We start from the raw sequence: 25,569 nt of genomic DNA, 5'->3' as shown, positions 1-25,569 counted from the left end.
GGCCGGCTGCTCAAGTGGGACGGGGGTCAGAGCTTCGTGGAGGGAAGAAAAACCTGGGGGGGGCAGGAGAGTAAAAAACCCAGGCAGACAGGCAGGTGGACACACTGAGGAAGACCCCCACGAGTGAGAACCCCCTGGAAGGAACACACCGGCCCCGGCCCCCAGGAAGGGAGCGCGATGGAGGCCGCTCACGCTAAAACCACAGAGGAATGCTTGGCCTATTTTGGGGTGAGTGAGACCACGGGCCTCACCCCGGACCAAGTTAAGCGGCATCTGGAGAAATACGGCCCCAATGGTAAGTGTCCCTTGGAAGAGGGTAATTAATACCCTCCTGCACTCCCAAAACACACCCACACGAAGGCACATGCATGCATGCGTTTCTCCCTCCAGGGTATCTTAAGGAAGAGCTGGGCCGTTGTCCAATGCTCGCAGGGGGAAAGGATACAGAGTCCCAAGATCCAGAGTTTTGGGAAGTTTTAATGGGATAACCTTGATGAACCTCAAGGTGGCCTGATTCTCTTACCTTAGCCACAAAGTCTTGGGTTGGGGGGACATGAGGTTGAACCTCAAATGAATCTGTCCTTTTCTTCTTTTTCCTGGGTAGAGCTGCCTGCTGAGGAAGGTAAGTTACTGGAATCCCTGAATTCTCATAAATGACTCTTCCCTCCCCTCTGTCCCACTCTCTCCTCCCTGCCCTTTCTTTAGATTCCTTGGGCAAATATCCCTTCCCAAAAGGCAAATCTCCCTCCCCAAAGGTTAGAGTCCTGCCCGGAGCAGAAGTCTCCCAGGCACTTTCTCCTTGAAGCATCCAGCCCTTGAACTGCCACTTTGCAGAGTCTGTTTCTGGACTCCAGGCGAGCTTCTTAGCCCTTCTCTGGTCACCAAGCTGTCTGCACACCACCCTAGAGCCTCCTTACTGCAGGCTAGAGTCCAGGGCGCTCCATCCCAGACCTTCATCCTCTAGACCTTAACCCGGGGCCCTCCCCTTGCCTCCTCCCCCAGGGAAGTCCCTGTGGGAGCTGGTGGTAGAGCAGTTTGAAGACCTCCTGGTGCGGATCCTCCTTCTGGCCGCCTGCATTTCTTTCGTAAGTGTGGGAGCGTCTCTGGGGATTAGCTGGGGGTATGGGGCGGGGATCGGGAGACTGCGGAGCTCGCGGTAACTGGGTCCTCGGTTTCGAGCCCCGAGCATCCCATTGTACATACAAGGAGGGCTGGGGAGCAGCGGCGTGTGTGATTCGCGTCCTTTTCTCTCCTCCCCCGCACCCCACAGGCAGGTTTTATTTTAAGCTTTAAGGGTGTTCTCAGCCAAAACACCGAAGCTAAGCCACCCTCGCGGCTTCAAGAGCTTGGAGGGCTCGGGTTAACCCCCCCGATCGCCGGGCTCCCGGGCCCGCTGCGTTGCCGTCTGCAGCTCGGGGGCCACTACCACTACCAGCATGCCCCTGGCGGGCGGCAGCTCCGCCAATCCCCGCGCCCGCCGGCGCCCCTGCCCCGCCCTCCCCGGCCGCCCGACGTTGATTGGTCGAGGGGAGGACTCACTCCTACTGGCGGGAAAGGGCGGCAGTGCGAGCATGACTCCAAGAAGCCCGGCGCCCGGTCAGGGAGGGCACTGGCATCCCTCGCCTCACCTGCCCAGCCTGCCCCTAGCCCTACCCCGCGCTTCCCAGGTCCCCCCACGGCGGCGGGGCATCCCCAGGGCCCTGCCTCCTCTCCTGCTCTGGGGGCCGCCTCCCAAGCCGCAGTCCATCTGCATGTCACGAGTTCTTCCGCAGCATCTGAGTCTTGCTGAGGACTCTGGAGGCAACAAAAGCCTCCCTGTGCCTCGGTCTCCTGAACGCAGGCCCCGCCGCGTTAAGTACAAGCTGGCAGGGCCTCTATTCTCCCTTCTCAGATTTGCTCCTTGACATTTGCCTGCTGCCTGGCGGTGGCAACAGCTGGGGCGGGGCGCGCGCAGGAGGCCCTGTAACCCTATCCCCGCTCAGGCTCCCTCGTGAAACCGGAGCTTCCCTGCCTTGGCCGAGGGGGAGGGCTGCGGGGGCCAGGCCGCCTGCGAGGACCACAGGGTTTTTCCTCTCGGGTTTTGGCTCCTGTGGGATGGATGTGGCTGTAGGGGGAGTTGGCCTGAGCTTCGCTTCTAAGCCAGCAGCTTGGTCAGGGAAACCTGAAAGCATTCACAGCTAATCCTCCAAGTGGCAAGTCTGTGCCCGCCCATCCCGCTGAGTAAGGCGGTGGCAGGATCTGTGGGGGGTGGGCAGACCCTGGGATGTGGGGCCACAGCGCCCCCATGCTGTCCTGCCCTCCTGCTGGCTCCCGCACAGTTCTCCCCTCTGCAGTGGCCCATTTCCTTTATCTGCCCCTTCTGGGGCTTCATTTCTTGTCATTCTCCTTTCCCTGCTCCCCAGGTGCTGGCCTGGTTTGAGGAAGGTGAAGAGACCATCACTGCCTTTGTTGAACCCTTTGTCATCCTCTTGATCCTCATTGCCAATGCCATCGTGGGGGTTTGGCAGGTTAGCTTTGACCCTTCCTCACCCCTTCATGTCCCAACACTGAAGGTGAGGCCAACCCTCCCTCCAGTCTCCTCTTGTTCCATCACCTCCCCTGTACTCACCTCCTCCTCTGGTCCTATCACCCTGTCTGGAATGAGATGGAGTGTGGGGAATAGGTGGGAGACTGAGACCCACTGTCACTTCCTGGCTGTGTGACCCTGAGCAAGTTCCTTCATCCCTCTGAGCCCGTTTCCTCATCCATAAAATGGGACTAGCAATCCCATGTGAAATCGACCAAGATGATGTGTGTGGCTGATAGACAGTAGGAATTCAATAGATGCTAGCTTGATTTCCTTCTTCCTCTGACCTGACCACCCTCTACATGTCCTGTCCCCTGCTTTCTGTTTTTTTTTTCTTAAGGTCGTTTCCAAAGTGAAAACCCAAATGCTACCTTGCTTTGGCTCTAAGAAATGTCAGGCTATAAGCCACTTTTTAGTGCTCACTGGTTTCTGAACACTGAGGATTGAAATAGCCACTTTTGCACTTTGTGAGACCAAGGCAGGTGGATCACTTGAGATCAGTTCAAGACCACCCTGGCCAACATGCTAAAACCTTTCTTTACTAAAAATAAGAAAAAAAAAATTATCGAGGAGTGGTAGCAGGTGCCTATAATCCCAGTTACTCGGGAGGCCGAGGCATGAAAATTGCTTGAACCTGGAAGGCAGAGGTTGCAGTGAGCCAAGATCACACCATTGCACTCCAGCCTGGGCAACAAAGTGAGACCCTGTCTCAAAAAAACAAAAAAAGAGAAATAACCGCTTTCTCTTTGCCCTGATGTCACAGGCATAGCAAAGCCACTGTGTCTATGGTGCTGGCAGGTCCAGGACAGCATCTGCAGGGCAGCCTCTGATTTTCTTTGATTTATTTACTTTTTTCTTTTTGAGACAGGGTCTCATTTTGTTGCCCAAGCTGGAGTACAGTGGCACAATCTCAGCTCACTGCAACCTCCACCTCCCAGATTCTAGTGATTCTCCTGCCTTAGCCTCCCAAGTAGCTGGGATTACAGGTGTGAGCCACTGTGTCTGGCTAGTGTGTGTGTGTGTGTGTGTGTTTTCTTGGTAGAGATGGGGTTTTACTGTGTTGTCCAGGCTGGTCTTGAACTCCTGACCTCAAGTGATCTGCCTGCCTCGGCCTCCCAGAGTGCTGGGATGACAGGCGAGAGTCACCAAGGCTGCCCTGATTTTCTTTGATTCTTCCTTCTTCTCTTCCCAAAACCCTCTCACCTGTTTTCAGCTGTAGGTGACAGTTTCCTCAACACACATGCACTCCTGCCCCCTGTGTGGGATTTTGTTGTCTCCCCTGTACCAGAGGCCACAGCTCCATAACCCTGCCTCCTGTGTATAACCCTGCCTCCTCCACCGTCTCCTCAGGAGCGGAATGCAGAGAACGCCATCGAGGCCCTGAAGGAATATGAGCCTGAGATGGGGAAGGTCTACAGAGCTGACCGCAAGTCAGTGCAAAGGATCAAGGCTCGGGACATCGTCCCCGGGGACATTGTGGAGGTGGCTGGTGAGTGACAGGGACGGCTGGTCCAGGATGGGAGGCCTTGGGGCCGAGGCCCAGGAGACGCTGGGGGCTGGTGAGGCCTGGATCTCAGTGTCCAGGACGATGGCGGAGCCTGCTTCTTCCGACTCCTCAGAAGGTCATCCCAGGCCACTCTGGCCAGGGTCCCCCCCTCCCTAGTGGAGTCTCAGCAGGAACAGTCAGTCCTGTCCCTGAGGCTGCAGGCAGACCCCCTGCTCCCCATCCTCTCATCCCGCACTTGCAGGCAACAGGTGGAACCTGGTCCCTGCCAATGGCCCCGTCTCCACCCCCTCCCGGGGCCTGGCTACCTCCTCCTTCCACCCACCCCCAAGCTTGGTCAGCTTTCAGTCTTGACCTCTCTGTGCCCTTGAGGCCTCTCAAAGGGGAAGGAGCGAGGGCAGAAGGGAGGAGGGAGGCTGAAGGCTCAAGCCCCCAACCATGTAAGGGAAACTCAGGCCCAGCACGGAGCACGGGACCGGGGAGGAGGGAGCTCAAGGAGGGCCCCGCCCGTGGTGAGGGACACTTAATGCCTGGCCAGGGAGGGTGGGGGCCGGGTGGCTAAGATTACTGGGATTCTGCCCCCTTCAGCGGTTTTTATATTTGCCCTGAGCAGGCCTTCCCGAAGCTCCAGGCCCCTGGCAGAGGGAATGGCTCCTCCAAGGCCTCCTTCCCTGTAAGGGACACCCAGACACCCGAGTCACCACCCCAGGGAGCCTGGGGAGAGGGATCAAAGGCAGGCTGAAGACCCTGGCGCCCCACTACAGGGCAGCTTTGCTGCCGTGACAGCGTGGAGTCAGCGCCATGAATGTCTATAAATATCACTCGGGCTTGGGTGACAGGGTGTCCCGCCTGTCTCTATCCTGACCTCCTCCCTTCTCCCTCCTCCCTCCTCCCTCCATTTCCTCTAGCACAGGAGGGGGCCTTAGAAACAGAGGGAAAGGAAAGTGATTGGACCCTGTCCCCAGTACTGGCTATGGGACTACTAGGACGGAGTTAAGCAGTGGCTCTGGGAAGTTCCTAGCATCCTCCTGAGGTCTCTGAGTCTGGCTGGGCATCCACCTCTCCAGCTGCCTCCCCAAAGGTGGTTTCTGTGTGCCCACCCACCCACCTGTGCTCTCCCTGGCCTCATCTCCCCCCATTCACTCTCCAGCCTGTGCTGCTCACCAGCTCCTCCACACCTGTTTCCTGTCCACACCCCCTTCTCTCAGCCCCATCCCATTCTGGCCTGTCCTTGTCCCAGCCCACTCTCCCCGGCTCCCCACCTCCCTGAGATGCTCAGGCCAGGCTGTCAGGTTCCTGATATGTGGTCCCCTCCATGACCACCCTGTGCCCCCTATTGCCTTATGTCCTGCCCACTCACACCTTCCACTCACTCACTTCTCTCCCTCCTCACCCTCAACTGTTCCTCTTGGTTGGCCTCGATTTTCTCAATTTCTATATTTTCCCTTGCTTCTCCCTGCCTTCCGTGGTCGTCCACTTCATTCTCTCACTCCATCACCCCTTCTCTCTAACGCATCGTTTTTACTGAGTTCTTTCCTTACTTTTCCTCCTCGCCTTTCTCATTCCTGTCTCCCATTCCCAATTCTAGCTTCTTGTCTTACAGTGGGACTGTTCCTAATTTCCCCTCCAGTCATTCAGTGGGCATTTATTCAGCACATACTATGTGCTGAGCAGTATGCCTGCCTATCCCTTCTCAGGGCTCACAGCAAGTGGGAAGAGATGTGGGAGTTCAAGACCAGCCTGAGCAACATAGCGAGATGGAGTCTCACTATGGACACGGGGGCAGAAGGGATGGGTGTCATGATGTGTGCTTGCCAGCTTCAGGAGCTCATGCTGAGGGTCTGATGCAAGCCCAGGGTGAGATCTGGAGGCCTCCCTGAGACATGAAGGATGGATGAGGAGAACGAGTCAGACACAGATTGGGTTTTTCTTAGGAAGGAAGAAAATTCCCTGCCTAAGTGACCTCCTATTCCCTACTCTCTCCACAGTGGGGGACAAAGTCCCTGCAGACATCCGAATTCTTGCCATCAAATCCACCACCCTGAGGGTTGACCAGTCCATCCTGACAGGTCTGCTGGCCTGGGTGGGAAGATGCATGGGGGTGGGATGTGGGGAGGAAGAGGCAACAAGGGGGAGGTGAGTGGAAAAATAGGGAACCCTCACTGTCTGAGCAAGATAGCGAGAACCTGCCTTTACAAAAAAATTTTAAAAACTAGCTGGGCACGAGTATTGTTGACTCCTAACTACGTCAAGGTGTGTGTGGCCCTTGGGATACTGTGGTGGGAGGATTGCCTGGGTCCAGGAGTTCAAGGCTACAGTGAGCTTTGAAAACACCACTGCACTCCCTCCTGGGTGACCCTGTCTCTATCAAAATAAAAACAAAAGGCCAGGCACAGTGGCTCATGCCTGTAATCCAAGCACTTTGGGAGGCCGAGGTGGGCAGATCACTTGAGGTCAGGAGTTGGAGACCAGCCTGGCCAACATGGTGAAACTATGTCTCTACCAAAAAATATAAAAATTAGTCTGGCATGTTGGTAGGCACCTGTAGTCCCAGCTACTCAGGAGGCTGAGGCAGGAGAATCACTTGAACCCAGGAGGTGGAGGCTGCAGTGAACTAAGATCACATCACTGCACTCCAGCCTGGGCAATAAGAGCAAGACTCCATTTGAAACACCCCCTCAAGAAAAAAAAAAAAAAAAAAAAAAAAAAACGAGCACTGGGCCCTCCCCTGGCTTGCTAGTAGCGGCTATGGCAGTGGCAGCACTGCTTGATGTTTTTATTCTGTCCTAAGCCTGAAATGGGAGGGGTAGTGGGGGAAGGCTGGATGCTGGCTCTCTAGATGGCCGCCAGCCCACCCCCTCTACTTGGACATAGGGCCACACACACCATGAGAACTGTCCTTTCTCCTTCATCATCTTTAAAAATCCTCCAGGGAGGAGCCATGAGATTCTAGGACAACATGGAGGGTTCAGATACACTGAAAACTGTGGCTGTTAGGCCAGGTGTGGTGGCTTATACCTGTAATACCAGTGCTTTGGGAGGCTGAGGCAGGAGAATCACTGAGGTCAGGAGTTGGAGACCAGCCTGGGCAACACAGTGAGACCCCATCTCTAATTAAAATAAAAATTTTTTTATTAGCTGGGTGTGGTGGTGTATACCTGAAGCCCCAGCTACTTGGGAGGCTGAAGTGGGAGGATTGCTTGAGCCCAGAAGTTTGAGGCCACAATAAGCTATGATTACCAAAGCAGTCCAGCATGGACAACAGAGCAAGAGCCCACCTCCACACAATTTTTTTTAAAATTAGCTGGGCATTGTGGTATATACTTGTAGTTCCAGTAGTTTGTGAGGCTGAGGTGGGAGGATCATTTGAACCCAAGAGTTTAAGGTTGCAGTGAGCTGTGATCACACCACTGCATTCCAGCCTGGGCAACAGAGCAAGACCCTGTCTCAAACCACTGTTGCTGCTTCTGTTTCTGCACTGGCAGGGAGAGGCAAAGAAGAGGCAAAAAATATTCCCCATGGTTTCTGGGGGTGGGTCCTAAGGGTGGGTCTCCTTCCTCCCAGAAACATGTTTGAAGTTGAAAATGTGGTTCCAAATACATCTGCTTATTTCATTTTTGCCCAAGACATTGTTCTGCAGTTTACATGTCCTTGTCCCCATTTTACAGAGGAGCACATGGAAGTTAGATGATCAAAGTCACACAGCTTGTCAGTGGTCAAGCTGGGTCTCAGGTCAAGGTCTTTTTAAGAGCAGTGGACCTCTGGCCGGGCATGGTGGCTCACGCCTGTAATTTCAGCACTTTGGGAGGCCAAAATGGGCAGATTAATTGAGGTCAGGAGTTTGAAGCCAGCCTGGCCAACATGGTGAGACTGCCTCTCTACTAAAAATACAAAAATAATTAGGTGTGGTGGGACACACCTATAATCCCAGCTACTTGCTACTTGGGAGGCTGAGGCAGGAGAATTGCCTGAACCCAGGAGGTGGAGGTTGGAGTGAACTGAAATGGTGACTCTGCACTCCAGCCCAGTGACAAGAGTGAAACTGTCTCAAAAAAAAAAAAAAAAAAAAGAAAGAAACAAAAAAAAGATAACATTAAAAAAAAAAAAAGCAATGGACTTCCTAGCTGTCCTTCCAGTGGCTTCTTCCAGAGTCCAGACATCCCCCGGGATGACTCCTTGGTCTTTACCAGGAGCCATACTGATGAGCAGGGAGGGAGTTAGGATTGGGAAGTCAGGGAGGAGGACATGATGTCATCCAAAAACCGCTTGGCCCCTTCTCCACAGGGGAGTCTGTGTCTGTCATCAAGCACACGGATCCTGTTCCTGACCCCCGAGCTGTCAACCAGGACAAGAAGAACATGCTCTTCTCGGTGAGCAATCCGGGACCAGCTGTCACATGCTCAGTCAAGCCAGGCGGCCGGGTTGGGGACAGACATGGCGGCATGAGAAGAGATGGCATGGGGGGATGCGGCATGAGGGTCACTTCTTGCCTGATTTCCTGCCTCCTCTTTCCCTTCCCAGGGCACCAACATTGCAGCCGGCAAGGCCTTGGGCATTGTGGCCACCACTGGTGTGAGCACCGAGATTGGAAAGATCCGAGACCAAATGGCTGCCACAGAACAGGACAAGACCCCCCTGCAGCAGAAGCTGGATGAGTTTGGGGAGCAGCTCTCCAAGGTCATCTCCCTCATCTGTGTGGCCGTCTGGCTCATCAACATTGGCCACTTCAACGACCCCGTCCATGGGGGCTCCTGGTTCCGCGGGGCCATCTACTACTTTAAGATTGCTGTGGCTTTGGCTGTGGCCGCCATCCCCGAAGGTATGAAAGCCTCTTTTTTCTACTCCCAGTTGCTAATCCCATCCACAAAGACCACTTCTCTTTTCCTTTCTTTCTTTCTTTTTTTTTTTTGAGACTGAGTCTCTGTCACCCAGGCAGTGGTGTGATCTTGGGTCAATGCAACCTCTGCCTCCTGGGTTCAAATGATTCTCCTGCCTCAGCCTCCTAAGTAGCTGAGATTACACCACATGCTTGCTGTTTTTTGTGTTTTTAGTAGAGACGGGGTTTCCCCATGTTAGCTGGGCTGGTCTCAAACTCCTGGGCTCACATGATCCACCCACCTCAGCCTCCCAAAGTGCTGGGATTACAGATGTGAGCCACCACGCCTGGCCCAAAGACCCCTTTTCCAAGTAAGGTAGTATTTACAGCTCTAGGGATTAGGATCTGGTGTCTTTAGGGGCCATTTTTGTTTGTTTGTTTAATAGAGACAGAGTCTCACTCTTGTTGCCCAGGCTAGAGCAAGGTAGCACAGTCGTAACTCACCGTACTCTCAAACTTCTGGATTCACACAATCCTCTTGTCCCAGCCTCCTGGGTAACTGGCACCACAGGCAGTCACCACCATGCCCAGCTAATTTTTTAATATTTTCATAGAGAAGGAGTCTCGGTGTGTTGCCCAGACTGGTCTCATATTCTTGGCCTCAAGCAATCCTTCCACCTCAGCCTCCCAAAGTGCTAGGATTACAGGTGTGCACCAGCATGCCCAGCTGGGGGCTATTATTTAGTGGACCACACACCACATTCTCCCTCCCCTTGTGGGTTCCCTCATGCCCTCTTCCCTCCCCACAGGTCTTCCTGCCGTCATCACCACCTGCCTGGCTTTGGGTACCCGCCGGATGGCAAAGAAGAATGCCATTGTGAGGAGCTTGCCCTCTGTAGAGACCCTGGGCTGCACCTCTGTCATCTGTTCCGACAAAACAGGCACCCTCACCACCAACCAGATGTCTGTCTGCAAGGTCAGGAGCGGTGTGGGCAGCATGCTCGGTCAGAGGCTGCCTGTGGGGTGAAAGGGGCCCTCCCTTCATCACTGTGGCTTCTCATGTGGGCCTGCGAAATGCTCAAAGGGCAGTAGAACGCCATCCTGTCTGCTATGAAGGGGATCAGAGAGGACCCTTGTGCTCCAGCCAGACAGCTCACTATGGCCACGGTCTGTGCACCAGGCACTGCCACACATTGTCTCTCATCCCACAATAGCCCATTCAGGGAATGGTCTCATTAACTTAATTTTTTAAAATTAAAAATAAAATTATTATTATTATTTTGAGAGAGAGGCTCACTCTGTCGCCCAGGCTGGAGTGCAGTGGTGTGATCTTGCCTGACTGCAACCTCTACCTCATGGGTTCAAGCGATTCACCTGCCTCAGCCTCCCTAGTAGCTGGGACTATAGGCACCCGCCACCACACCAGGCTAATGTTTTGCATTTTTAGTAGAGATGTTGGCCAGGCTGGTCTTGAACTCCTGGCCTCAGATGATGTGCCCCCATCCTTGGCTTCCCAAAGTGCTGGGATTATAGGTGTGAGCCACAGTGCCTGGCCTAACTTCCCTTTTCAGAGGAGGAAAAAGGCTCTAAGAGATTCAATGACTTGCCCCAAGATGCAGTTAATAAGTAGCAGAGTTGAATTTCAAACCCAAGTCTCTGTGGCTCCAGAGCTCCTGCCTGTGGAGTGGACAGCTCTCCAGAATGGTCACCTGTAAGGGGGCCTGGCCAGCCTACCAACACTGACTGTGAACAGCTTTTCCTAAAACAGGGCTCTTACTATTTTATGTGCCTCACACCCCTTTGCAGTTGGGCATCTTCTCAGGATAATATTTCAAATGTGTATTTAAAACAGGCTGGGTGCAGTGGCTCACGCCTGTGATTCCAGCACTTTGGGAGGCTGAGGTGGGCAGATCATGAGGTCAGGAGTTCAAGACCAGTCTGGTCAACATGGTAAAACCACGTCTCTACTAAAAAAAATAAAATTAGCTGGGCATGGTGGTGCTCGCCTGTGATCCAGCTACTCAGGAAGCTGAGGCAGGAGAATCACTTGAACGCGGGAGGGTTGCAGTGAGCCGAGATCATGCCATTGCACTCCAGCTGAGGCAACACAGTGAGACTCTGTTTCAAATAAAATACAATAATAAAACAAAACAACAGACCAGGCATGGTGACTCACACCTATAATCTCTTTGGGAGGCCAAGGTGGGAGGATTGCTTGAGCCCAGGAGTTTAAGACCAGCCTGGGCAACACAGTGAGACCCTATCTTTATAAAAATAAAATAGAAAATTAAAAAATAATAATAAACAAAACAGGATTCTGGGGTTTTTTTTTTTGGTTTGTTTTCTGAGATGGAGTCTCACTCTGTTGCCCAGGCTGGAGTGCGGTGGCATGATCTCAGCTCACTGCAACCTCTGCCTCCTGGGTTCAAGAGCTTCTCCTGCCTCAGCCTCCTGATTAGCTGGGATTACAGGCTCATGCCACCACACCCAGCTGAATTTTGTTTTTTTAGTAGAGACAGAGTTTTGCCATGTTGGCCAGGCTGGTCTTGAACTCCCAACCTCAAGTGATCTGCCTGCCTCAGCCTTTCAAAGTGCTGGGATTACAGGAGTGAGCCACCTCGTCTGGCCAGGATTCTGTTTTAAAAATACATAGGAGGCTGGGCACAGTGGTTCACGCCTGTAACCCCAGTATTTTGGGAGGCCAAGGCAGGTGGATCACCTGAGGTCAGGAGTTCGAGACCAGCCTGTACAACATGGTGAAACCCCGTCTCTACTAAAAATACAAAAATTAGCTGAGTGTGATGGCGGACGCCTGTAATTCCAGCAACTCAGGAGGCTGAGGCAGGAGAATCGCTTGAACTTGGGAGGTGGAGGTTGCAGTGAGCTGAGATTGTGCCATTGCACCCCAGCCTGCGCGACAAGAATGAAACTCTATCTAAAAAAAAAAAATTAAAAAGTAAAAAACATAAAAACACATAGGAAAAATACATAAGGTTACAGAGGAAACCAATGATTGTGAAATACAGCTCTATCAAAATATTTTAAAAACAACTTTATAATTTGGCTACATACATGCTTCTTTATTAAGGCATTAAATAGGGAGTTCTCAAAGTGGGTCTAAGCACTATCATAATGTTGAAGCAGTGGTAAGCATAAATTATGCTATTTTGAGAGATCTACAACAACGGTAATGTGATAGGAGGAAAGTATCTGTGATTACATTGGTGACGGTCACAGGTTTTGCTAATACTAATGTGGTCTGTTGACAACATGCTTAACTGGAAGGAAATGCCAAATGTCAGCTTGAGGGAAAAAAGCTGTCATTTTTTTCTTAGCTGTCTCAGTTTAGGACTCCTCGAGGAGTCTTCCACTGAGCTCAGGGCAAGACCCCTGCCCTACACAGAGTTCTGTGAAAGAGTACACCTGTGAACTGGAAATTGTGGTTCTAAGAAGCAAGGGCTGTGTATCAGATCAGGGTGAGAATGGCTGTAACCTTGGCTCCTGGGCAAGACCCACGCCTGCTGGCATTTGAAAGCCTCAGAGGAGGCTGCCTGTGTAAAGAAGATGGATTCTGCTTTGTTTTACGCAGAAATTCCCAAGTTGTTTTATTTTTTATTTTTTCTGAGATGGAGTTTTGCTCTTGTCACCAGACTGGAGTGCAATGGTGCAGTCTCAGCTCACTGCAACCTCTGTCTCCCGGGTTCAAGTGATTCTCTTGCCTCAGGAGCTGGAATTACGGGCACACGCCACCACACCCAGCTAATTTTTATATTTTTAGTAGAGACTGGGTTTTGCCATGTTGGCAAGGATGGTCTCGAACTCCTGACCTCAGGTGATCTGCCCACCTCAGCCTCCCATAATGCTGGGATTACAGGCATGAGCCACCAGGCCTGGTGGTTCCCAAGTTTTGTTTTGACCACAGAACCTTTTTGTCTTGGAACCCATCGTAACCATCTCTCTTCATGAGAATGAAAAGCCTAATCTCTGTTGCGTTTGCCCGAGGTTCAGGGTAGCCCACTGCCTCCCAGGCATTGCATTCTCTAATGCACATAGGCCACAAACCCAGACCACAGACTTGTGTGACTTGGCTCCTGTTGTGTTTCATAAAAACAATTCTTGCACCTGTAAGTCCCAGCACAAGCCACCTTGGGAGGCCAAGGTGGGTGGATCACCTGAGTTCAGGAGTTCAAGACTAGCCTGGCCAACATAGTGAAACTCCGTTTCTACTAAAAATACAAAATTAGCTGGGTGTGGTGGCATGTACCTGTAGTCCCAGCTACTCTGGAGGCTGGGACAGGAGAACTGCTTGAATCTGGGAGGCGGAGGTTGCAGTGAGCTGAGATTGCACCAGCTTGGGCAACAAGGATGAAACTCCATCTCAAAAAAAAAAAAAAAGAATTAATTGCCCATATTTTTGAAAGTCAAGAGGCTGGGCATGGTGGTTCATGCTTGTATTCCCAGCACCTTGGGAGGCCAAGGCAGGTAGATCACTTGATCCCAGAAGTTCAAAACCAGCCTGGGCAACATAGTGAGACCCAATTTCTACCAAGAGAGAGTGAGAGAGAGAGAGAGAGAGACAGGCATGGTGGCATGTGCCTGTGGCCCCAGCTACTTGGGTAGGCTGAGGTGGGAGGATCACTTGAGCCCGGGAGGTCAAGGCTGCAGTGAGCTATGATCACACCACTATACTCCAGCCTGGGCAACAGAGCACAAGCCTATCTCAAAAGAAAAGAAAAAGTCAAGAGATTTCACAGGAAAATAACCTGAATTTCTAGCTCTTCCTGCAAAACTGCCAGATTGGAAGATCTAGCCACATGCAGTTGGAGCTACAGATGGTCCAGGTGCCAATAGGTGGGCTGTGTGCCACAGTCCCTGCAACACCTTGTTGTGTTCCATCTTATTTTATTAACTGATCTACAGAAGCTGCAGCACAGCCTGCAGTCACTCTTGTTTCTGTGGGTGTTTGTTTTTTTTTTTTGAGAGTTTGGCTTTTGTTGCCCAGGCGAGAGTGCAATGGCACAATCTCAGCTCACTGAAACCTCTGCCTCCTGGGTCAAAGCAATTCTCCTGCCTCAGCCTCCCAAGTAGCTGGGATTACAGGCGTGCACCACCATGCCTGGCTAATTTTTGCATTTTTAGTAGAGACAGGGTTTCAACATGTTGGCCAGTCTGGTTTCGAACTCCTGACCTCAGGTGAATGCCTTGGCCTCCCAAAGTGCTGGAATTACAGGTGTGAACCACCTGGTCCAGCCTCAGTAACTATTGTTTTAAGGCAGGTGATGGAGAATGATTGCAACAGCTTGGTGGGAAGTGGGTGGGGTGTACGGGGAGGGCAAGGAGGGGTGAGTAGGAGGGAATGGTGGGAGGGTAGATGTTGGTAGCTTGGGCCTCCCTTGATGCAGTCACCGGCCTCGGGATGGGAGAGGTGGACATCTGTGTGCCTGCCCTTCTCCCCCACAGATGTTTATCATTGACAAGGTAGATGGGGACATCTGCCTCCTGAATGAGTTCTCCATCACCGGCTCCACTTATGCTCCAGAGGGAGAGGTGTAAGTCACCCAGGCATCTTCGCCCCATCTCCTCACACCCCTCCCCACACCCCCTTCCTCCCTGGGGCCCTCCAGGTGGTTTTGCTTTCCTTTCTCTCTCCTCTCCCTCCCTGACCTTGTTCTCTCTCCTGATATCCAAGTTGGCTCTCCCCACTGTCTTTCCTGGCCCCCTGCTGCCTGCTCTTCCTGTGCCCTCTCTGCATCTCATTCCCTGTTCTTCTCCACTGTCTCTGTCCCTTCCTCCCCTGACCCTGCTGCCAGCTTGAGGAATGATAAGCCAGTCCGGCCAGGGCAGTATGACGGGCTGGTGGAGCTGGCCACCATCTGTGCCCTCTGCAATGACTCCTCCTTGGACTTCAATGAGGTAACCTCCCCACCCCCAAGGCAGCCTCTCTTTCCCCTTCCAGTTGGCTCAGAGTCTGGGCTTCCTCCACAGGCAAGGAGGAAGGGGTTGGAGGAAGGGGACCCAGTACACCCAGTCCTCTGCTAGGGTGTAAGGGAGGCAGTGGTTTGCTTCCTTCTTGCACTAGGTGGAAGGTGGGTGTGACAGGTGGGAGCCCAGGGCACCGACTTCCTCTTCCTCCTCTGCCCATCTCAGGCCAAAGGTGTCTATGAGAAGGTCGGCGAGGCCACTGAGACAGCGCTCACCACCCTGGTGGAGAAGATGAATGTGTTCAACACGGATGTGAGAAGCCTCTCGAAGGTGGAGAGGGCCAATGCCTGCAACTCGGTGAGCCTGGGGAGCCCCTGCCGCAGGGCTGTCTCCATTCTAAGCTGCACAGACCAGAGGAAAGACAGAGACCCTGGCTGGGCTGGGCAGAGCCTAGTGCCTGTGCTGGGACCCCACTCAGGCAGTGGACGGCCCCTCACAGCTTCTCTGCAGGCTAATGTGGGTGGGACCCAGTGTTCCTGGGGCTGCTTGGCAGCTATGCCCTTGACGGATCTATGATCACTTCTGCCTGCTGTGTCCTGAGTTGAATTGGGCAAAGCTGGACACAGAAACCACAAGGGACCCATCCAGGGGCAGTCCCAACTTCATCCGTTATCCCTTTGTTTCTAGAAGCACAATTGTTTTCAGCAGGTCTTGAGTTGTGGCTGCTGTACCTATAGGGAAAGCGTTCCTTGTCCAGATGAACCTGGCCAGTTCTGGGACTGTCATTCCCAGTTATTGCTGTTGATACTTCCTGAATGTCTCCATTAAGCTCCTCTCTCTGGGGAATTATGTTCCCCACATTTCTCTCTCTCTCTCTCTCTCTCTTTTTCTTTTTTGTATGTGCAAAATGCTCATTGCTACTTTATTTAATATAACAAAAAAGCAGGCCAGACAAAGACTCATGTACTCATGTAGCCTCAGCGCTTCCTGACGTGGGAGGATCACTTGAGCCCAGGAGTTCAAGACCAGCCTGCGTAACAGAGCAAGAGCCCATATCTACAAAAAAAGAAAAGAAAAGAAAAAAATTAGTTGGGTGTGGTGTTGCCAAACTGTACTCCCAGTAACTAGGGAGGCTGAGGTGCAAGGATCACTTGAGCCCAGGAGGTCAAGACTGCAGTGAGCAGTGATTATACCACTGCACTCCAGCCTGGGCAACAGAGAGAGACCCTGACTCAAAAACAAACAAACTAAAGCAACTTCAATACCTATCAATAGAGGATTAATTTTTAAAATTTATAAATGATAATACAAAACATAAATTTTTATTTATTTTTGAGATGGGGTCTTGCCCTGTTGCCCAGGCAGGAGTGCAGCGGCTATTCAGGTGTGATCATAGCACACTGCAGCCTTGAACTCCTAGGCAGGCCTCCTGTCTCAGCCTTTCAAGTAGATGAAGCTACAGGCATGCACCACTTCTCCTGGCTATTGATTTTTTGTTCTCTCTTTTTTTTTTTTGAGACGGAGTCTCGCCCTGTTGCCAGGCTGGGAGTGCAGTGGCACATTCTTGGCTCACTGCCACCTCTGACTCTCTGGTTCAAGCAATTCTCCTGCCTCAGCTTCCCAGGTAGCTGGGATTACAGGCATGTGCCACCATGTCCAGCTAATTTTTATAATTTTAGTAGAGACGGGATTTCACCATGTTGGCCAGGATGGTCTTGATCTCCTGACCTTGTGATCTGCTCATCTTAGCCTCCCAAAGTGCTGGAATACAAGCATAAGCCACTCCGCTGGGTCTGTTCTATTTTTCTATTATTTTGTGGAGAAGTATAAATGATACACTTGGTGAAAAAGGCTTTCATTTTTTTTTGTTTGTTTGTTTTGAGACGGAGTCTTGCTCTGTCACCCAGACTGGAGTGCAGTGGTGCTATCTCAGCTCACTGCAACCTCTGCCTTTCAGGTTCAAGCAATTCTCCTGCCTCAGCCTCCCTAGTAGCTGAGATTACAGATGTGAGCCACCACAGCCAGCTAACTTTTAGTAGAGATGAGGTTTCATCATGTTGGCCAGGCTGGTCTTGAACTCCCGACCTCAGGTGATCCACCCACCTTGGCCTCCCAAAGTGCTGGGATTATAGGTATGAGCCATTGCACCTGGCCAATAATGAAAGTTCTATGGGACAGTGCCACAATAGGCCATCCTGTTTCTTCTGTGCTTTAAACTGGGACCCTATGGTCCCAGTTAATGAGGCACCGTGGCAGCATTAGCCTTGGGATTTTCTCCTTTTGTGCTATAGGGGCCAGACTTAGCGTTCATCTCAGCCTTAGCTTGGGGTCTGCTCTGACCTCCAGATCCTTTTTGACGGTTTAAGAGGCCTGGTCTTCCCTCCCTGTCTCCTCTCTAGGTGATCCGCCAGCTAATGAAAAAGGAATTCACCCTGGAGTTCTCCCGAGACAGAAAGTCCATGTCTGTCTATTGTTCCCCAGCCAAATCTTCCCGGGCTGCTGTGGGCAACAAGATGTTTGTCAAGGTCAGAAATCGGAATGTGCCTCAGCCCCCTCTTTTTCCTACTCCTGGACCCCTGTCCTATCCCTGCCTGTCACTGTGCCCTGGAAGGAAGGTGGTGGTCTCTGAATGCTGCTCTGGTTTCCTAGGGTGCCCCCGAGGGTGTCATCGACCGCTGTAACTACGTGCGAGTTGGTACCACCCGGGTGCCACTGACAGGGCCAGTGAAGGAGAAGATCATGGCGGTGATCAAGGAGTGGGGCACTGGCCGGGACACCCTGCGCTGCTTGGCCCTGGCCACCCGGGACACTCCCCCGAAGCGAGAGGAGATGGTCCTGGATGACTCTGCCAGGTTCCTGGATTATGAGGTAAGCAGCTGGGAGACCCCCACTGTCATGGAGCTGGTAAAGGGCCAGGTCCCAGCCATCCACTCGCAGCCTCCATCACCCTTGTCATTTCCTACCACGTCAGTCAAGTCGATGGCTCCTTAGTATAGGCCATGGAATCACAGGACACTAGAGTTTCAAAGAACCTTGGGAGGCTGGGTGCAGTGGCTTATGCCTGTAATCTCAGCACTTTGGTAGGCCGAGGTGGGAAGAGCACTTGAGCCCAGGAGTTCAAGACCAGCCTGGGCAATGAAGTGAGACCCCATCTTTATAAAAAAAAATTTTTTTTAATTAGCTGGTTAAATTCATGGGGGTCTGGGTAAAAAGTAAAAAAACATTTTAAAAAAAATTAAAAGAAAAAAGATGAAGTGGACATGGTGACAAACACCTGTAGTCCCAGCTGCTGGGGAGGCTGAGGTGGGAGGATCGCTTGAGTCCAGGAGTGATCCTGGCTGCAGTGAGCCATGATCACACCACTGCACTCCAGCCTGCAGGACAAGCAAGAGGCTGTCTCTAAAAACAAAAGCAAAAAAAGAGAAAGAATGAATGAAGCTTGGGAATGTCTAGCCCAGTGTTACTCTAAGTGTGATCTGTGGTTGGTGACAAGGTGAGTCAATTGTACCAGGATGGAAGCCCATGCCACTCAGCACAAAGCGGGTGGGGTTCAGCTGTTTTTTCCTATAGCGAGTCTTGAGGCAATTGATCTGTGTTCTGGCAAAAACCAGCACCTGGAATGGCACCAGAGTCCCTCCTTTCTTTTTATACAGGGGATTTCCTCTGAGTTGCGGGTCATGTGGTGGCACTGCCAAAAGTAGAAACCACTACCTCACTTCCAGTTCACGTTCTTTCTATGAAAGACATGATTTGGGGCCACATGTGGGGGCTCACACCTGTAATGCCAGCACTTTGGGAGGTCAAGGCTGGCAGATCCCTTGAGGTCAGGAGTTTGAGATGAACCTGGCCAACATGGGAAAACCAAGTCTCTACGAAAAAATAAAAAAATAGTGGAGCATGGTGGTGCACACCTGTAATATCTCAGCTACTTGGGAGGCTGAGGCAGGAGAATCACTTGAACCTGGGAGGCGGAGGTTGCAGTGAGCTGAGATCGTGTCATTGCACTCCTGCCTGGGTGACAGAGCAAGATCCCATCTCAGAAAAAAAAAAAAAAAAAGGAAAGATATGATTTGGGCTGGGCATGGTAGCTTACTCCTGTAATCCAGCATGTTGGTAGGCCGAGGGTGGAGGATCAATTGAGCCCAGGAGTTTGAGACCAGCCTGGGCAACACAGCAAGATCCTTTTTCTACTAAAGATAAAAAATAAAATAAAAATTAGCTGGACATGGTGGTGCATGCCTGTAGTCCCAGTTACTTGGTAGGGTGAAGTTGAGTCCGGGAGATACAAAGCTGCAGTGAGCTATGATCACACCATTGCACCATAATGCATTCTAGCCTAGATGACAGAGTGTGACCCTGTCTTTAAAAAAAAAAAAAGCTATGATTTGGACCCATGATGGGCCGGGCACCATCAGCACCTGCAGGTACTTAGATGAATGAGACGTTTCCTGCCTCTGAGCTTCCAAGGCCCCGCTGAGGTCTGACACCAGGTCCTGAGGCTGCAAGCCCAGGGTTCAGGCTTCCTCCTGCCCCCCACCACCACTTCCTGACCTTTAACCCCATCCCCACCCCCACCAACTTCCTCCAGGTGGTTTTCCAGATCCCTGCCTGACCTGTGGCTCTCTGCTGTGTTTCCCCAGACGGATCTGACATTCGTGGGTGTGGTGGGCATGCTGGACCCTCCACGCAAGGAGGTCACGGGCTCCATCCAGCTGTGCCGTGACGCCGGGATCCGGGTGATCATGATCACTGGGGACAACAAGGGCACAGCCATTGCCATCTGCCGGCGAATTGGCATCTTTGGGGAGAATGAGGAGGTGGCCGACCGCGCCTACACAGGCCGAGAGTTCGATGACCTGCCACTGGCTGAACAGCGGGAAGCCTGCCGACGTGCCTGCTGCTTCGCCCGAGTGGAGCCCTCCCACAAGTCCAAGATCGTGGAGTACCTGCAGTCCTTCGATGAGATCACAGCCATGGTGAGGGGCCCCAGACAGCTACCGTCTTCTTAATGTCCAAGGACATGACCACATGACTGTGCTGGGGAGACTGGGGCCCAGGCAGGAGGGCGCTCGTGAGATGCCAGAAGGGTGGGGATTCAGAGAGGAGTCTGAAGGAGGAAATGTGGGCTGGGCTTGTAATCCCTGCACTTTGGGAGGCTGAGGTGGGTGGATCACTTGAGGTCAGGAATTTGAGACCAGCCTGGGCAACATAGTAAGACCTCATCTCTACCAAAACAAAATTTTTATTATTTATTTATTTTTTAAAGATGGGGTTTCACCATGTTGGTCAGGCTGTTCTTGAACTCCCGACCTCAGGTGATCCGCCCGCCTTGACCTCCAAAGTGCTTGGATTTGAGGCCACCCCGCCCGGCCTCAAAACCAAATTTTAAAAATAAATTTAGCCTCATGGTGGCACGTTTGTGTCTCCTAGCTACATGAGAGGCTGAGGTGGGAGGATCACTTGAGCACAGTAGTTTGAGGCTGCAGGGAGTTACGACTGCACTTCAGCCTGGACAACAGAGTGAGACCCTGTCTCAAAAAAAAAAAAAAATGCCAGGTGCGATGGCTCACGCCTATAATCCTAGAACTTAAGGAGGCTGAAATGGGCAGATCACCTGAGGTCAGGAGTTTGAGACCAGCCAGGCCAACATGGCAAGATCCTATCTCTACCAAAAAATAGAAAAATTGGTCAGGGTGCGGTGGCACGTGCCTGTAGTCCCAGCTACTCGGGAGGCTGAGGCATGAGAACTGCTTGAACCTGGGAGGTGGAGGTTGCAGTGAGCTAAGACTGCCACTGCACTCCAGCCTGGGCAACAGAGCAAGAGCCCATCTAAAAAAAAAAATGTGCCGATCTTTGTTCTAAACTGAGCTTTTGGCCAGGTGTGATGGCCCACACCTGTAATTTCAACACTTTGGGAGGTTGAGGCAGGAGGGTTGCTTGAGCCCAGGAGTTGAGACCAACCTGGGCAACACAATGAGACCTCGTCCCTAAAATAAAAAAAAGAAGGGATGTGTGAAGGTGCCCTGACCCCACCTCCTTCTCCTCCCTCAGACAGGTGATGGCGTCAATGATGCCCCTGCCCTGAAGAAGGCCGAGATTGGCATTGCCATGGGATCTGGCACTGCCGTGGCCAAGACTGCCTCCGAGATGGTGCTGGCTGATGACAACTTCTCCACCATCGTGGCTGCTGTGGAGGAGGGCCGCGCCATCTACAACAACATGAAGCAGTTCATCCGCTACCTCATTTCCTCCAACGTGGGCGAGGTGGTCTGGTGAGCAGCCCAGTGGGCGTCCAGGAGGAAGCCAGGGTCAGGGTGGGGCCGCTGCAGGTCTGGGAGGCAGGACAGAGGTGTGACCATCTCCTTCCCGCAGCATCTTCCTGACCGCCGCTCTGGGGCTGCCCGAGGCCCTGATCCCAGTACAGCTGTTGTGGGTGAACTTGGTGACTGACGGACTCCCGGCCACAGCCCTGGGCTTCAACCCACCAGACCTGGATATCATGGACCGGCCCCCCCGGAGCCCCAAGGAGCCCCTCATCAGTGGCTGGCTGTTCTTCCGCTACATGGCAATCGGGGGTGAGCTGGCGGGGCTCTTTGATCTTCCCCAGCCCTCGGGACTGACCCCTTCTCTGGGATACCAGCTCCCCCACACAGGCCCTGAGAGAGCCTTCTTCCTCGGCTAGCCTGTCTATGGCCACGTGAGGCCCTCGACATCCCCCATCTTCCCAGCCCTGACCCCTGACTCCTTTTTCTCCACCACAGGCTACGTGGGTGCAGCCACTGTGGGAGCGGCTGCCTGGTGGTTCCTGTACTCAGAGGACGGGCCTCATGTCAACTACAGCCAGCTGGTAGGGGGAGGCCACAGAGGAGGGGACCAGGAGGGTGGCATGGAGGTGGCCCTGGACATCAGTCTCCCATCCCTTCCCTGCAGACTCACTTCATGCAGTGCACCGAGGACAACGCCCACTTTGAGGGCATAGACTGTGAGATCTTCGAGGCCCCCGAGCCCATGACCATGGCCCTGTCTGTGCTGGTGACCATCGAGATGTGCAACGCACTCAACAGGTGGGCCCCTGCCACGCCTGCCACCCTCCGAGGCCACCACCCATATCCTCTACCTTGCTGCCTGCCTCCTCCCTTCTCACCGCATCCTCTCCCTGCCCTTCCCCTCTGCAGCCTTTCTGAGAACCAATCCCTGCTGCGGATGCCACCCTGGGTGAACATCTGGCTGCTGGGCTCCATCTGCCTCTCTATGTCCCTGCACTTTCTCATCCTCTACGTCGACCCCCTGCCGGTGAGACTTCTTCCACCCAGGACCACCCACCCTAGTGCTAGGGAGCCCAAGGTGGACCCATGACCGCTCCCACCGGGGGCACTGATATGGGAGGTCGGCGGGAGCAGGCTGGGCAGTTTGGGTCTCCGGCTCCCGCTCCGCCCCCCTCCTGAGAGGACGCTTGTCCCCTGCCCCAGATGATCTTCAAGCTCCGGGCCCTGGACCTCACCCAGTGGCTCATGGTCCTCAAGATCTCACTACCGGTCATCGGGCTTGACGAAATCCTCAAGTTCATTGCTCGGAACTACCTAGAGGGTAAGAAGTGCCCTCTCTGTCCCTAAGCCCTGGTCCCAGCACAGCCCCCTCCCCACAGCGCCGCCCCCACCCCATCCCCCTACTTTGCAGGTGGTAAGTTCCTCAGCCCTAGCAGGACTTGTGTCTCTTCCGTTCCCCCTGCGCTTGGAGGGGCCACATCTCCAGGGTAGTCCCACTGCCTCCTCAGCCCCCATGGTCCCCACACCACCTCCTTGCCTTGATAACGGTGCCTCTTGTCCTCTCTGGTCATAGGATAACCGTTCCCCCTCCTCCATCTCTTTGAGTCCGTGTCACAGGTATCACCCCCCTCTTGCCCTCGCCCCAGCTGCTGTGCCCCCGCCGCCCGCGCCCCCCAGCCCCTTGCACATCGCATCCAAGGTCACTTGCGCTCGCAGCTCCACCCGGAGCCATTGTCGCTGCTGCTGCGGCCGTCGCGCTTCCAGTTGGGGTGGGCCACTGGCCTCTCCCTAGGCAGCTGGGCTCCCAGGCCTGAGCAGTGCCAGCCTCTGGGCCCATCTGCTGCGCAGCGTCGCGCTGGCTGTGTGCTGGGCTGTCTCTGCTGTGGGGCTGCAATGGGGAGCGGGGTGTCTGGGGGGGGCAGGTAAATAGGGAAGGAACTGTGGGTGGTGAGCCTCTGAGCCTCCAGGTGAGTTTCGTGCCTGGGAGATGTAACTGGGAGGGACTTTGCTGCCCTCCTGCCGCCTGCCTCATCCCTTTTCTTTCCCCTTCCAGATCCAGAAGATGAAAGAAGGAAGTGAATGTCCTTTTGCCCTGTCCTCCCCACCCTGATAGTGACGCATCTTCAGGCAGAGCTGTGGCACAGACCCCTGTCCGTCCCCACACTCCCCCGACATGTTTCTGTTTATAAACACAATGTCCCCTTCCCTTTCCTTCCCCCTCAGCCACCCACCTCCCTCTGAACTGTGTAAATCCCCCTTCCCAACCCCAAGGGGCTTGCAGGGACAAGGCGACCGACCGCGCTGAGCTGCTTATTTATTGAAAATAAATGACAGAAAAGTCCGGCCTCGCCTCTGCACGGTTGGAGGCCCGGGTCACTCCTATGGTCAAGCGTCTTAGTGTCATGCAGACCAGAAGGCAGCTGCCTGTCCCAGGGCCGAAGCCCACCTCACTGCCTCTGATGGGGACTCCCAGCCCCCATGACTCGGCTGTGCCCAGGACAGGGGATGAGCTGGGGGCAGGGGAGGGCTGGCGCCCAGGAGGCAGCACAGCAGCCAGAAAGCCGCAGGCCTGAGCCTGCACCTTTGGTTCGGGGAGGGGCTTGGGCCCCTCACCCAGGTGTGATCCCTGAGAGCAGGAGGCCCAGCCACCCTGGGAGGAGGCACTGGAGGGCTGGGCAGTGGTGGCCCTGTCCGTCCCCTCAACCCCAGGCTCAGGGACAGTGGAGATGCCATCCAAGACCCCAGAGCCAGGCCTCATGGTTCTGGAGTGGGGAAAGGCGTCTTTCCCGGGGCGGGGTGGGGGTGGGGTCACCCTGACCCCTCAGGTATCCTTGATGTCCCTGATGTCTGTGAGTGGCGCCTCATCCATGATGCTGCGCACCTGCTCCAGGGTCTCTGCCTGGCGGATCCGCTCCAGTCGCACCTGCAGGGTCGGGCCAGGGGAGCAGAGGGCACTTGGTGGAGAAAAGCAGCCCCTACACCATCTGTCAGCCCCCAAGGGCAGGGCCTGGGACCAGTAGACCCAGAGGCCACCTCTGGGGGGCTAACACCACAAATGCCGAGCGTCCACACCATGCCCTGCACTGAAGGCTTCAGGTGACTGACTTGCACACGTGAGAACTTCAGGGTTTTTTGAGCAATAGCTCAGGACAGGACCATGCCAGCCTCAGGAGGAGGAAAGGACTCCCCTAACCAGGAGACTGCCCTTGCAAGACCAAGGAGAGGTCATCCAGAGTGGAGCCAGCCAGCTTGGTGGGGCTGGGACAGGCCGTACCTGCAGAGCCTGGGACAGTCGCACGAAATCCCTCTGCACTTGCTCGCTGGTCTCCAGCTCTGCCTGCAGCCGCAGCACCTTGGCCCTCTGTTCTGAGAGGTCTGGGAGCTGGGCCTGCAGGGACATGACACTGACCTGGGCCTGGCTCACCCTGGGCCAGATGAGAGGGTGCATGGCTCCAACATGGGAGGTCCCAATACAGTGCCCCCTTCTACACTGCCCCTGACTCCGACGACCTCTGGCTTAGCAAAGCCCGGCCATTGCCCCAGGGCTTCCTCCCACCTGGCCTGAGGGAGACACAGAGGGCGGAAGGGGTGGGGGAGGGTCTTTTCCAGTTACCCAGTCCCTCTCCTCCCCTTCACCTTGCTCTGTTCCTGCTGCACCCGCTCCACCTCCGTCCTCAGGCTGCACAGGGAGGCTGGGAAGTCAGGGCAGGGCAAGACGTCAGGGCCATGCCCTCTCCCTTTCCCCACCTACCCTAGCCAGGGTGGGCGATCCACAAGATCACCTCCAGCACACACTCACCCTCCAGCACCTCTGTGGGAAGGAAAGAAAGAGAGGTCAAGGCCAGTGGGTGCACCAATGCCTCTCTCCCCTCCCCGCTGCTATCCTTGCCCTGTGGCTCCCTGCAGGGACGTCAGGGGTCCTGGGCCCCCAGCTCGAGCCGTTCCCCTCACCTGTCTCCTCCCGCTGCACCCTCAGCTGCCCCTCCAGGCTGGCTCTGGCCGCTGTCTCCTCCTCCAGAGCCTCCCGCAGCGTCACAATCTCGATCCGTAGGCGCTCGGCCCCATGCTCCTGGGCCTGCAGCCGGGCCTGCGCCTCCTGCTGCGTGTAGCGCAGCAGCTGCTGCAGCTCCTGGAAGGGACACGAGGAGTCACCTGCTGGGCCGTGTACAGGGCAGGAGGGCAGAGGCCAACAGACAGATGGCAGAAGGGGATTGTGGGGAGGAACAGAAAAGGAAGGAAGGAAGGAAGCAAATGGCTAAAACAGGGAAGAACCCAAATGCCCATCGTCTGGAGGGTAGATAGGCGAGTTCCGACCCAGCAGAAGAAACTCAGGCACCACGGCCATGCCCCACACCGTGGAGAGTGCTCAGGAAGAGTATGAACGAAAAGTTCAGCAGATTACCTACAGCAAAAGTCCCTTGTCAGGCACGGTGGCTCACGCCTGTAATCTCAGTACTTTGGGAGGTCAAGGTGGGCAAATCAGTGAGGTCAAAGG

General features: G+C 54.0%; 2 protein-coding genes and 1 long non-coding RNA gene across 13 annotated transcripts in view; 1 reads left to right on the top strand and 2 right to left on the bottom strand.

Moving 5' to 3' along the window:
- ATP2A1 (ATPase sarcoplasmic/endoplasmic reticulum Ca2+ transporting 1) lies at nucleotides 1-23,450 on the top strand. Of its 2 annotated transcripts, XM_078345059.1 has the most exons (23): nucleotides 1-295; nucleotides 605-622; nucleotides 1,003-1,085; nucleotides 2,403-2,507; nucleotides 3,917-4,055; nucleotides 6,059-6,139; nucleotides 8,355-8,440; nucleotides 8,592-8,889; nucleotides 9,696-9,862; nucleotides 14,347-14,435; nucleotides 14,697-14,799; nucleotides 15,034-15,165; nucleotides 17,208-17,333; nucleotides 17,458-17,676; nucleotides 19,449-19,784; nucleotides 20,860-21,080; nucleotides 21,181-21,383; nucleotides 21,570-21,655; nucleotides 21,739-21,872; nucleotides 21,984-22,101; nucleotides 22,278-22,395; nucleotides 22,648-22,691; nucleotides 23,128-23,450. In XM_078345059.1, the coding sequence occupies exons 1-22, from the start codon at nucleotides 178-180 to the stop codon at nucleotides 22,650-22,652; spliced, it is 2,985 nt and encodes a 994-aa protein (XP_078201185.1). In that variant the 5' UTR covers nucleotides 1-177; the 3' UTR covers nucleotides 22,653-22,691; nucleotides 23,128-23,450. The 2 variants fall into 2 exon arrangements, with proteins under 2 accessions (XP_078201185.1, XP_035123166.1); XM_035267275.3 differs by lacking the exon at nucleotides 22,648-22,691.
- LOC144578609 (uncharacterized) lies at nucleotides 15,717-19,560 on the bottom strand. The gene is made up of 2 exons (XR_013524765.1): nucleotides 19,422-19,560; nucleotides 15,717-15,864 (listed from the first exon to the last, which is right to left on the bottom strand). It is a non-coding gene; the product is annotated as an uncharacterized LOC144578609 (long non-coding RNA).
- The window catches only part of RABEP2 (rabaptin, RAB GTPase binding effector protein 2), a 16,961-nt gene continuing 14,762 nt past the window's right edge, over nucleotides 23,371-25,569 (bottom strand). For 5 of the 10 annotated variants that reach the window (XM_035267281.3, XM_035267282.3, XM_035267285.3 and 2 more), the window contains exons 9-13: nucleotides 25,026-25,203; nucleotides 24,874-24,885; nucleotides 24,711-24,766; nucleotides 24,349-24,462; nucleotides 23,371-23,997 (exon numbers count right to left, since the gene is read on the bottom strand). In XM_035267281.3, the coding sequence (XP_035123172.1) occupies nucleotides 23,896-23,997; nucleotides 24,349-24,462; nucleotides 24,711-24,766; nucleotides 24,874-24,885; nucleotides 25,026-25,203 (462 nt within the window). In that variant the 3' untranslated portion in view covers nucleotides 23,371-23,895. The remainder of the gene's footprint in view (nucleotides 23,998-24,348; nucleotides 24,463-24,710; nucleotides 24,767-24,873; nucleotides 24,886-25,025; nucleotides 25,204-25,569) is intronic. The other 5 variants (XM_054242734.2, XM_078345084.1, XM_078345085.1 and 2 more) reach the window with 2 other exon arrangements.

Source organism: Callithrix jacchus, chromosome 12 (assembly GCF_049354715.1).
Source record: "Callithrix jacchus isolate 240 chromosome 12, calJac240_pri, whole genome shotgun sequence".
In the NCBI taxonomy this organism is placed as follows: domain Eukaryota; kingdom Metazoa; phylum Chordata; class Mammalia; order Primates; family Cebidae; genus Callithrix; species Callithrix jacchus.
The sequence above is the reverse complement of the archived record's forward strand: the minus strand, read 5'-3'. Positions and strand labels throughout refer to the sequence as shown.

Bases quoted from the DNA above. Each gene is read 5' to 3' on its own strand.
- ATP2A1 (XM_035267275.3), top strand. From the start codon at position 178: ATGGAGGCCGCTCACGCTAAAACCACAGAGGAATGCTTGGCCTATTTT. The intron at 1,086-2,402 runs GTAAGTGTGGGA...CCTGCTCCCCAG, and splicing joins TGGCCGCCTGCATTTCTTTC to GTGCTGGCCTGGTTTGAGGA. The intron at 14,800-15,033 runs GTAACCTCCCCA...TGCCCATCTCAG, and splicing joins CCTCCTTGGACTTCAATGAG to GCCAAAGGTGTCTATGAGAA.